Source organism: Triplophysa rosa, linkage group LG25, assembly GCF_024868665.1.
Source record: "Triplophysa rosa linkage group LG25, Trosa_1v2, whole genome shotgun sequence".
In the NCBI taxonomy this organism is placed as follows: domain Eukaryota; kingdom Metazoa; phylum Chordata; class Actinopteri; order Cypriniformes; family Nemacheilidae; genus Triplophysa; species Triplophysa rosa.
Genome location: NC_079914.1, coordinates 6,586,118 through 6,598,550, shown reverse-complemented (window position 1 = coordinate 6,598,550; position 12,433 = coordinate 6,586,118). Strand labels below are relative to the sequence as shown.

At 39.0% G+C, this 12,433-nt stretch overlaps 1 protein-coding gene across 1 annotated transcript; it reads right to left on the bottom strand.

The window, feature by feature from the left end:
- Positions 1-504: 504 nt before the first annotated feature.
- Positions 505-11,800, bottom strand: cusr (Copper-only SOD repeat protein). The gene is made up of 10 exons (XM_057324897.1): positions 11,594-11,800; positions 8,449-10,519; positions 6,924-7,023; positions 5,968-6,045; positions 5,766-5,870; positions 5,183-5,315; positions 4,927-5,041; positions 4,467-4,591; positions 1,914-1,997; positions 505-1,532 (listed from the first exon to the last, which is right to left on the bottom strand). The coding sequence occupies exons 1-10, from the start codon at positions 11,628-11,630 to the stop codon at positions 1,438-1,440; spliced, it is 2,943 nt and encodes a 980-aa protein (XP_057180880.1). The 5' UTR covers positions 11,631-11,800; the 3' UTR covers positions 505-1,437.
- Positions 11,801-12,433: the final 633 nt, after the last annotated feature.

Here is a 12,433-nt window from a genome sequence, read left to right as displayed (position 1 = left end):
GGGACATGGTGGCCATCCACCAACCATCCACTACTCCATCCATCTGGACCATCCAGGGTTGCACGGCACTCATCAGTAAACAAGACTGTTTGAAAATTAGTCTTCATGTATGTGTGGGCCCACTGCAACCGTTTCTGCTTGTGAGCATTGGTTAGGGGTGGCCGAATAGTAGGTTTATGCACAACTGCAAGCATCTGGAGGATCCTACACCTTGAGGTTTTCGGGACTCCCGAGGCACCAGCAGCTTCAAATACCTGTTTGCTGCTTTGCAATGGCATTTTTGCAGCTGCTCTCTTAATCCGATGAATTTGTCTGGAAGAAACCTTCCTCATTCTGCCTTTATCTGCACGAACCCTTCTGTGCTCTGAATCAGCCACAAATCTCTTCACAGTACGATGATCTCGCTTAAGTTTTCGTGAAATATCTAATGTTTTCATACCTTGTCCAAGACATTGCACTATTTGACGCTTTTCGGCAGCAGACAGATCCTTTTTCTTTCCCATATTGCTTGAAACCTGTGGCCTGCTTAATAATGTGGAACGTCCTTCTTAAGTAGTTTTCCTTTAATTGGGCTCACCTGGCAAACTACTTATCACAGGTGTCTGAGATTGATTTCAGTGATCCAAAGAGCACTGAGACACAATACCATCCATAAGTTTAATTGAACAATATAAAATTAAATGTTTACGACACTTAAATCCAATTTGCATAATAATTTGGAACGCAGTGTATGTTTATATATGGCCGTACATTCTGTATGGGTTATGTTACATTTACATATAGGCCTAAACACAGAAATCATAAATTATCACGTACAAATACTTGTATTAGAGACACGAGTTAAATGACATTTGATGTTTGCTGTTTCCAAACGCTAAATCCTAAATCCTTAAATATGGGTGTGTTCAACGTAGTAGCATGTGTAGTTATTTGCACATCATTCTTAGTCATTCACATTCATTCTTAATAAATCACCTGCACACAGCCACAAAGCACACACATGATTGGTTAGATTACACCAGCAAAACTGAGATTTCAAGATTCAATTCACAGTCTCATCGTATAACAAATTGAACAACTCTATTGGATGAAAACAAATCCTGTGTTATTTTTACATTGATTGCATCAACAAAATATACAGAAACCAGGTGAACAGAAACCAGAGAGCCATTGGAAAGTAAAGGAGTGTAACACAGAATTAAGTAGACGACTACATGTTCTGTTAATCTCTAACTTTAGTGACATGCAGCCGGGGGCAAAGAATTCATTTTAGTTGAGTAAAAAATTTTCTTAACAGAATTGATTGTAATATTCAGAATATGAAGTCTTTGAAAAAGCCGGAAGGGCTCCTGGGATCCGACCGATGTGCACAATTGAAGAGTTTATTAAAAGTAATAAGGCAGTGATGGAATGTCAACGTGACATTATAGCGTTCATCTACTGCTGAATAAGTGACCTGAGCAGACACCCTGCGGTTGTCATGACGATCAGTAGCATTCTACCAGGGACCAGCATCATTCCTGCATTTCCACCTGATAAAGGAAAATACAGTTAATTTAGACCTCCACGTTTATATTTCAAGACCCAGATGTTACGCATGACATCAATGCAACACAAACACAAAACAGAATGTTCTTACACACATAAAAAAGCACATAAATGTTCTTTAATCAATCACGGAAATTAAATTATTGGTTGATTAATGGATTCTAAATGGCTCTTGGAATTCAATATGTCATGATGTCATCAACCCATAATTCACTGCTTTACAGCATGTTTATTCTCATTGCGCAACCCCTTCAACACACAACTTCTGCCAGTTCTTGGATGACAACCCACGAGTTGAGAACCACTGGTGTAAAACCCATCAGACAATGGTGGAACTGTTGGTAAATGTTAAGAAAGGTGCTTACTTGAAGTGCACGCCTTTGATTCTCTGAACACACCCATCTGCTCACTGGTTTTAACAGACTTTAGCTTCTCCTGGCTCACCTCACCTGGAAAACAAGATGAAGCTGACTGTTTACACCCTTGTAACATGTCACAATAATTTCTGGCATTTCAAGCTTCAGTATCACCTTGCGTTTATCTAAAACATCGATTTTAAGGTCATTCTAATGATTAAAAATTCACCCATTGAGTCATCAGAATATTTGATGAATCAGTTTTCAACATCATTTGTTTAACTACAGTGGCAAAAGTATTCAACCCCCTTCATTTTATTCACATTTTGTTATGCTGCTGCCTTATCTTAAACTACTTTAAAAAAAATTGTTTTACATTAATCTACACTCCGTGCACAATAATGACAAAACAAAAAACTGATTTTTGACAGCTTTGCAAATTTATTAAAAATAAAAGCAAAAATAAGTACATTGCATAAGTATTCATACCCTCAACTCAGAAAATGGTTATAGCGCCTTTACAGACTCAAATCTTTTTGGGTATGATGTGAAAAGCTTTACACATCTGCATTTGGCAATTTTCTGCCATTCTTCTCCTCAGATCCTTTCAAACTCTGTCAGGTTGGATGGAGATCATCAGTAGACAGACATTTTCAGGTTTCTACAGAGATGTTCAGTTGGGTTCAAGCACTAGCTGGGCCACTCAAGGACATAGACAGAGTTGTCCATAAGCCACTCTTGCATTGTTTTAGTTGTGTGCTTAGGATCATTGTCATGTTGGAGAATGAACCTTCTGCCCTGTCCGAGGTTCTGAATGTTCTGGGCTAGGTTTTCATGATCATTATCTCCGTATTTTGTGTACAGTCCCTGAAGCTGAGAAACACCCCACATCATGATGCTGTTTCCACTACACTTTACTGTTAAGACGGTATTGTACAGGTGTTGAGCAGTGCTTGTTTTTCTCCAGACATGATGCATGAATCTGAGATTCATCAGACCAGAATATCTTGTTTCTGACAGTTTGAAAGATTCGTTGAAGTACGTTTTTGCATATTTCAAGTTTCCATGTGTCTTTACTGAGCAAAGGCTTGAGTCTGGCCACTAAGCCATAAAGCCCAGATTGGTGGAGTGTTGCAGTGATGTTTGTCCTTCTGTAAGTTTCTCCCATCTCCATATATGATCATGGAGCTCAACCAGAGTAATCATCAGCTTCTTGGTCACCGCTCTAACCAAGACCCTTCTCCATCGATGGCTCAGTTTGGACAGGAGGTCAGCTCAAGTAAGAGATCTGGTGGTTCCAAACCTCTTTCATTGAGGATAAATGGAGGCTACATGCTTCTGTGAACCTTCAATACAGCAGATTGTTTTCAGGAGTCTTCCCCAGATCTGTGCCTTGATACAATCCTGTCTCAAAGCTCTACTGGCAGTTCATTTGACCTCATGTCTGGGTTTTTACTTACATTTTCAGCTGTTGCACCCTTTATAGAGAGGTATGTGCCGCTCCAAATCATACTTATTCAATTGAATTTGGCACAGGTTAACTCCACTCAAAGTGTATAAACATTAAAGAGCAAAACTAATGCTTCTGAGCTAAATTTCAAGTGTCCCAGAAAAGGGTGTGAATACTTATGCAATGTACTTATGTTTGTTTCTTATTTTTAATAAATTTGCAAAGCTGTCAAAAATCAGTTTTTTGTTTTGTCATTATTGTGCATGGAGTGTAGATTAATGTAAAAAAAATAATAATTTAAAGTAGTTTAAGATAAGGCAGCAGCATAACAAAATGTGAATAAAATGAAGGGGGATGAATACTTTTGCAAGCCACTGTATATTAAACATTGAAGGACAAACCGAGTTACTGTATATCCAAGAACCAGAACACAGTATATCACAGATACTAAAGAATAACCAGCAACCACATAGCGAAGTGTTAAACACTCCTAAGAACACTACTATTGTAACAGTGAATTTTGCATGAACTAGATCTATTAAAAAGTACAGAATACAAAATGTGTAGAAAATGTTCACTACACTCTTCTCTTTTCTTCTACTAGGGTATTTGTTGTCCTGTGTTATAGTCAAACCTTTGTCATATGGCGCTCTCCTGTTTCAGAATATTGCGTAAGATCACAGTGTCTGTACACTCCACCCGTGCATCGGATTACTGTGCAATTTTCCCTTTTTGTGTCTTTTCAATGGAAGGGATTGTTCATTGTTTTGCCAGACAAAACAGAGTAAGTTCATTTTACGGGGAAAGCAACAATCACACAAACCTCCAAAAACCATGGAGAAACAAGTCACCGCTGCTGTCGACATGCAGAACCGCAACATATTAATAAATCTCACAATCTCCAAAGAACACTAAACAATAAATACAACAAATGCACGGATGATTCATGAGCTTTTGTTTGTTACGTTTACGTTACGTTAACGCTTATATTGCGTTTATGGTGCATTTACATTACGTTACGTTGCGGATTTGAATCCAAAGCAACCTGGTGAACCCATTTTACCATCGAACCCATGACTTTGCCATAGTCAAGTCCCATGCCTGACACCTACCTGACACAAGAAAGTTGACCTCCTGGCATTTCCCATCAGGTCTTGCTGAAGGAGACCCTGGTAAGATGGAGACTCTGGATATGTTAAGGTTTAACACATCCGCCACTCTCTTACGGAAATCATACCTGTACAGAATAATAAACATAACTTGAATTGCTTTTGTGCATGAAGTGACCTACTGAACATGATGTGATCCAGTCTGTGAAAACCAGGCTGAAGTCTCACAATCTAATTCTGAGATGAGAATCAAAGTTTGATTTCAACCATTAATTTCACTATGATTTCAATCTTTGACATGGTTTTACTACTCATTATTAAAGATATCAAGATTATATTTTCACCAAATGTATTATGTAGAATGATTTTATGTAGTAAATTGGAAAAAAAAAATACTTGACTGGGTTTTCACAGACTCAAGAGTCAATATCTTGATCAACTCATGTGAATCAAAGATGCTCACCTGCTGAAGGTGGGCACTTTGGAGAAGATCTGCTTGGCAGAAGGGGATTGTGGGAGAATATCTGCGCATGCAGTTGTGATGTTCTTGAGTCTTAGAACCAATGACCTCTGTACAACTGAAGAGTTAGACATTGATACACAATCATATTAATGCTCAGGATTTATGTAACATCATAGTTCAGATTTATGAATGGAGTTTTACAACAAACATGCATGCATGCTGTGTGAAGTTACATACAAATTTGTGCTAGAGCTACCTGTGAAGTCACCGGCCAGCTGCAAATGAACATCGGTGTACAACTGTCTCTTGAGAAGACTAATAGACCCATGTCTGCCAGTCAAATCTCCAACCTCACATGCTAAAGGGCTGACCTGAGAACAGCTGGAGTTCTGAAGGAAAAATACAATGTTACTTGATTTAAAGTGATCCTTAACATTATGTTGTTTTTACTGAAATCATATTTTAGCATGGACTTCAAATGACAATTATTTTGCATTGGTTTTCTTTTGCAAAATAAAACCAGACATACTATATAATGGTTTACTACACAGATATGTTTAAAGAATTATAAAAAATAATTCATTTCTACCTGATCTGAACCCTAAAAATGACTTTTATTGTGTATCTTAATATATTTAAGTTGATTTATCTATAATATTAATTGTAATATTTTGATGTAATTTTTATTTTTTACACACTTTTATTATACTATATTTTTTTATCAGACTGTAAATTAGATGCTACTACACAAAGTACATTTTGGGTGTCACATGACAAGTTTTATTGTAATAAAATATAATTTTAGTATAAATTCATAGTATTCTGAGAAAATCGCTCACCCCTGCTGTCATGTTGAATGGATTATACATTTCCACTTCTCCAGCACATGTATGCCCATCTGATCCCACCTGACCTTCTGTGATATACCAAGAAGCCTCTGTTACCTGTAAACAAAGCATATTGCGTAATACAACCTGAGGCTTAAATGAGATTTGTAAGACAGCAAAGATAATAACAGTCTGAAGAAATCTTCCAACTTACATTAAATAATTGTGATGCGCGTAAATCCACCTCTATGATGACATCACCGTAGCTGCCATCTGGAAAAGTCTGTTGGGACTAAAAACATGCCCAGTACATCACACAGGGTGAATTGGGTAATATAGCCTATACTGTACAGTATCTACAGCTCCCATTGAAGCTGTTAACTGTTAGGTAAAGATGAGTATCCATTTAAAAATAACTGCAAAATGTCCCAAATGTTTTGTAAAATAATCACATTAACAGTACGTGTTCAATAGGACTATATTAGTTGCTGCTGATTTCTGGTTGTAATTCACGTGACTCGTCTTTTAGCATGAAACACTGAGACTACAAGACAGCTGCAAGTCCACTGCGCTGCATGTGACAAATCCATCTGCGTATCAGAGATAAGGTTCATACCGTCCCAGCAGGACAAGAGCTGTACGCCTTCACAGCCACAATTTCACCCGGCTTCTGTTCTCCCCTCTCACACCCTCCACCCTTCTACTTCCACCATTATGAACAGTGTCATCTTTTTGTGGCAGATTTAAAGTGACGGTTGAAAGCTGTCCATTAGGATGGGAGATTAGATTTTTACAGCTTCCTCTGTTTTAGTAACCATGGTGACATCATTTTCTTGGATAACATATCTCATCGTGTTATTATTAGTGTAAACAAGTCAATTATCGCTCTTATTTTTTAATTAAACTTGGAGTTAGGGATTGAGCTCTTTGGACATAGCACCCAGAAGCCACTCAGGACACCATAGCAACACCCTGGCAACCGCCCAAAACACCTTAGCAACTGCCTTGTAAAGCACTAATACTCACTTAGAGCACCATAGCAACCTCAAATCAACTCCCTGGCAACCACTGAGAACTCCTTAGCAATGTAGCATTGGCAAGCGCCATCAATAAAAACAAAATGATTTGATATTTAAAAAAGTCTAAATGCGTCATGTTAAGCTGTATTACCATTGATACTGTCCCAGTTACTGCATCATTGAATATGGCTTTGGCGATCACCCAGTTTCCATCTGTTAAGTTCTCCGCTGAGATATCAGCACACCTCATTCTGTAAACAGAAACAACTATTATTAATGTATATAATTGTTTTTTATCTAATATTTTCAAGAAATCTGATAATGTTGCTTCTAATATTCCTTATTTAGTCACATTAGTCTGGTTGATTTATTTTAAATGACGTGTTTGGGGACATGGAAGTGAATCTTCCCACATGTTCTTGAAATCAAACCAAAAGTTATGTAGGTGAACACTGCAGTGTTGTAATGTAACGAAGTAAAAATACTTAAGTACAGTACTTAAGTATGTTTTGGGAGTATTTGTAATTTACTTCTTCATATTTCTGCAGACTTTTACTTTTACTCCACTACATTTCCTGAACAAAATGTATACTTTTACTCTGATACATTTCAAGCATGTTCGTTACTACAAAATAAAAGCATAGAAACAGAACTGAAATAGACGGCGGTCCGGTCACCATGACAATGCTTAACCAATCATTGGTTAAAGCTCATGCAAGTGCATAAAGGTGCTCTACGCAATTAATTTCAACACAAGGTTTTAATGTGCTGTTTCCTTTAAAGATAAACAGCACATTTTTCCGTTTCAATTCATTATCAATGACTGGTTTGTTACTGTAAGGTAAATGCAAAGAAAGAAAGAAATAAGGGCCAGACAGATTTGTTCTGATTTTGTTCTCTTAGAGAGATAAAATTGGGGGCGGGAGGGAACTATCCTTTTATAAAGTTATAAGTTATAAAGTAAAGGTATAAAGATGTGGTTTCTGAACTTGTATTTTCATAGTTTAGCAATTTGGGAACATGTTGTTCCAGATAAAACTACTGAGCTTGAGACGGAGCTTTTTAAAGTTGTTCATTTCTATCTAAGCACCAATTTTTATCTTTACGCTAAAAAAATATTAACAACGTTTGCTTCAACTTTACTTTAAATACTTAAGTAGATTTAATATAAAAAGTACGTTTGATACTTAAGTACAATATTTATCTGTTACTTTAAGACTTTTACTCAAGTCATATTCTAAATGGTTACATTCACTTCTACCAAAGTAATTTTCTGGAAAGATATTTGTACTTTTACTCAAGTATTGCTTTTAGGTACTTTATACATCACTGGAACACTGACACTATTATTATTCAAACTAGCTTTACAGAAAACCGATAAGGGTTTTATCCAGAATACCCATGGCTGTTAAGTGTGCTTCAGTCTTCAACTTCTGAGATAAAGTCTGTCAAGGCTTATACATTAAAATGGGGAATTGAAACAAAAAGCAGCATTGCACCTGCAACTATTTCCCTCCCACCTCTATATTTTGTTCAGCTTTTAAAAGTTCAGAGAGAAGTAATCAAAACCATTTCAGAACATTTTAATAAAACAGAGCCATTTCAAATGTCACATTTAACAATTCTTGTTTTCTATGTGACTTGTTGGTAGGTGTTTCATTTGTGTAGTCACTAACCTCGAGCTGTTAGTGTAATGTATGACCAGTGATCTGCCAATGATGCTGTTCGATCCTGAAAGTGGCATGTTACTGTCCAGGTACAAGTTCTGAAAGTCATTTTGACCCTCCAGCGTTCCAAACTTCCCACTGATGTCTCCAATCTCATACTGGTCAACAGTGCCATTTCCTGGAGTGGGAGATGAGGCCGTGTTCACATAAAAAGGGTTGAAGTGACCCATGATGTTGCTGTCAGAGCAGGGTTCCCCAACATTCTTGATTGGGAGAATATGGACGTGGTATCCAGAAGCTCTGCTGTTGAGTCCAGTGAAGGAGATGTTGAGAATAGTTGGTCCTTGAGGGGAAACTTGGGACAATTGGATTTGGCCATCTGAGGATCCAGGTCCAAACCAAGATTCAGAGCGAGCGGAAGGAAAGCGGAACAAGGTGATGTTTGCGCAAGCAATCCTTGGAGCCGTATGGTTAGGACCATGAACCACCAAGGAGCGACCAATCATTCCAGACACCCATGAAGTGGTGTCGGTGAAGAAGCTCTTGCTGGCAACTTTGCCAACCTGTGGTTGTAACTCCAAAGCCTTGTGCTTGCCAGAGATATCTCCGACTTCACAGGCTAAAGGGCTATTGGGACTACAATTAATGGCATAACTACTCAAATTGGTGTCTATGTTGAATGGGTTCCAGTGCCCACCAGTGGACAGGCAACGTCCTTGGTCGCTATCAGTCTCTGTGCTGATGGGATTATTGTGAATATGCCAGGAATGGTTCTGCGTGGCTGGTGTTGAAGGGCGTCCGTTCGAAAGGTCCAGAAACACAGAGACATCAGAGTAAGGGTCACTGCTGAGCTGAGTGAAGAGGACAGTCCCCACCGCCGGACTTTGAAAGACTGCCTTCGCAACAGTCACTTCACCAGGGTAGCCTATACTTGCACAGGCAAATCTGGTTCCATTGGGCTGGTGTATGACGACGGATCGCCCCACAATGCTGTTTCTTGCAAACAGAGGTAAGTTCCAGTCTGTGAAAGTGCCCTGAAAGTTATTTGCATTCTCCAGAGAACCATGTCTGGCACTCAGATCTCCAACTTCAAAGTGATCATGCGTAGAACCTTTTGGAGGTGGATACGCCGGTGTCTGAACGTTCACATTGAAGGGGTTCCAGTGACCCCCAACGTTGTTGTCACTACAGCTGCTCTCTGAGGGAGATCCCATCTGGGGTACAGGAAACTGATGAACGTGGTACGGCCCGACTCTCTTATTTAGGTTTGTCAGGTTAACCGTAATGGTGGTGAGATCAAAGGGGGACTCTTGACGGAAGGTGTAGTACCCTTTAATTGCTCTCATGTTTAAGACAGCGCTAACTACCTTTGGAGCAACAGTTCGGATCTCTGCACACCCATAACTTGAGCCAAGGTTTAGGAGAGCAAAACGATCTCCAGAACGAAAAGCAGCGATATCCAACCGAGACTTGACTGGTTCTAGAGGTGACCCCACATTCAGAAGTCCCAAGTTTGTGAGGCTTGCCGGATCTAGACTACCCAGGAGCGTGGCGCAGCTTGTGGCCGAACTTTGTGAGACCAAAATGCTCACATTTTGAAAAGTCCTGGTCTGTTTGAAATCTAGTAGATTTGAAAGAATGCCGGCTCCCTGTTCTCCAGTCACTTGCCGGATGTAGATGTTTCCAGCCACAGGACCGAAGAATCGCGCCTGCCAGGTTTTGACCCGTTGAGACTCGGGCGTGAGCCCAGCACAAGCTCTAGCGCCGTTACAAGTCTCCACCAGCACTGAGAGCGCCTCCAAACGTGGATTCTTGGCAAACAGAGTGGATACATTCACGAAAGTCTGGAGTGTATTTATAGAAAATGTGAAAACATTGTCTCCTATGTGTGACTTCTGACAGGGTGAGGCAAAGTGGCCATACATAACCGGGAACACGGTAAGAGAGATGTTATACGATCGACATGTGCTCTTTCCTGTCAGGTTGACCGTGGCCTTCTGGTCTCTGGAGTCAAAGAAGACCCAACCAGTGACTCCCATCATGTTGATATCAGCCCGGTACCGAAGGCAGGAAGCAAAACCTTAACAGACAAATAGGAACTTGATAAAGAGACATTAAAAACTATATAGGGAAGTAATAGAACACCATGTTTTTAGCCTAAACCACATTGTTTTAAGCACTGCATGTAATCTACATCCGTAAAATTTGTGTTTGCGAAAATGTCAAGATTTTTTTTACATTTCAGTTTTAGTTGTAGCAGATCACATGCAATAAATCAAACAGACCAGTCAGATGTGTGTCGTTTTGTGAAAACATTAATCAGATCTACAAAGGTGAGTCATTTTTCAAGTCCTGGAATAGGCATATTACCCATATTTACACTTCACCTGTAACAAGACGCCTTTGATGTGGATTAAAGGACAATAATACTAATAATCAGGTATCAATTACACACTTTCTAAGAGATTCTACCAAGTAAAGTAATTCGGGGAATTACCCTGATGATAACACAAATAAATGATGTCAATGTGAGTCAAAAAGTCAGAATAGCAGTGATGGTAAAGCATGCAAGCATGCCTGTCTAAACTTACTGTATGTAAAAACAGTCATTCCTAAAGAACTTAAAGTCATGGAAGCATGATTTTACTTTTGCCCATAGCTATCCTTGTGTAACAGAGTACAAAGGTTGAATTAACATTTTAACCAAACCATTTAAAACTAAGGCTTCCTGGAATTACATTATATTTTAATCTCTATTTGCAGCCATTTCAAGTCAAAAGTAGATTTTTAATATCTGCGAATCATCAGTCTAACTTTGTTTTGTTATAAATTCGGCACTTATCATGTACAGTATGTGATACTGAAACACAAGTGTAGCCCGTGAGGCCAATGATTAATTCAACCATTCTTAAACAAATACAGACGGTGACATGACGATCAATAAATTCATCAACAAATATCTTAGGACCCCGACAAACAAACCCACAAGCGTATGTTGAGCTTGGAATAACAGTAAATCCAGATGCATTTCCTTAGTTTGGCAAGAATGATTTAATTCAACCGTTTTCTAGAAACCCAAAGAACAAGACACCCCAAACATGCAGTATTAAGGTGCAAAACTTATTCTTTTGGAAAATAATAATTCGGTACTTACCCCACATGAGGAACAGAATACAAGCCGGTAGCAACATGTTGACAGCTGTGTGTGTGTGTGAATGCAAGCAAGAGGTAGAAAATACAAACAGATATGTGTGAGGGGTTTGCCAGGGGAACCCCTTTGCCTTTGTTTACAGGAGTCTATATAGTCAATGTTTGTGTTTGCCTGTGCGCATGTGTGTGTGTTCGGTCTAACTCTGATGTAATTCCCAGTTTGTAGCCGAATAAGGTGTGTGTGCTGATCTCTTCTATAGTCTGGAGGGAGGGCAGTGGGGGGAGTGGTTGGATGGGCAGGTCTTTCTCGACATCCTGTGTTCATGCTTTCCTAAACACAGGCACCAACACAGCTGACATAACATATGTAGAATGCCATTACCAAGTATGTGTCTGATCACTGCGATAAACTAACTGATGGTTTTGAATGCAGACTTTGATATCTGGGTTAAACTAAACAGAATTTGAGACAATATTGTCTTGAGATTCTTTCAGGTTTTTTTAGTAAGAGACCTCTCAAGCAAAATTGTCGAATTTGTCTTCATTTAAAGTTATTAGGAGAATTAACTAAGATAATAGTTACTTGTCTTTCTGATCGATTTACTAGTTCACTTAAACTCAAGTCAAACCTTAGCAGTGCTCAAATTGAGGGGGATACGGGACCCTCCTGAAAGTAGTAAAAAACTGATTATAGACTTAAGGAGGTCCACCAAAATCCAGTATTACTCTAATCTCTTTGAACTGCCACAAAGTCGGGATTTATAGAGTTCTAATGCCAAAACGAACTCAACCTTTTTGAGGTGGGATTATTATAACCCGCTATATTTGGCATCCCTTGGTTTTT

Bases quoted from the DNA above. Each gene is read 5' to 3' on its own strand.
- cusr (XM_057324897.1), bottom strand. From the start codon at position 11,630: ATGTTGCTACCGGCTTGTATTCTGTTCCTCATGTGGG. The intron at 5,871-5,967 runs GTAAGTTGGAAG...CTTTGTTTACAG, and splicing joins GCGCATCACAATTATTTAAT to GTAACAGAGGCTTCTTGGTA. The intron at 5,316-5,765 runs GTGAGCGATTTT...TTTTTCCTTCAG, and splicing joins CATTCAACATGACAGCAGGG to AACTCCAGCTGTTCTCAGGT.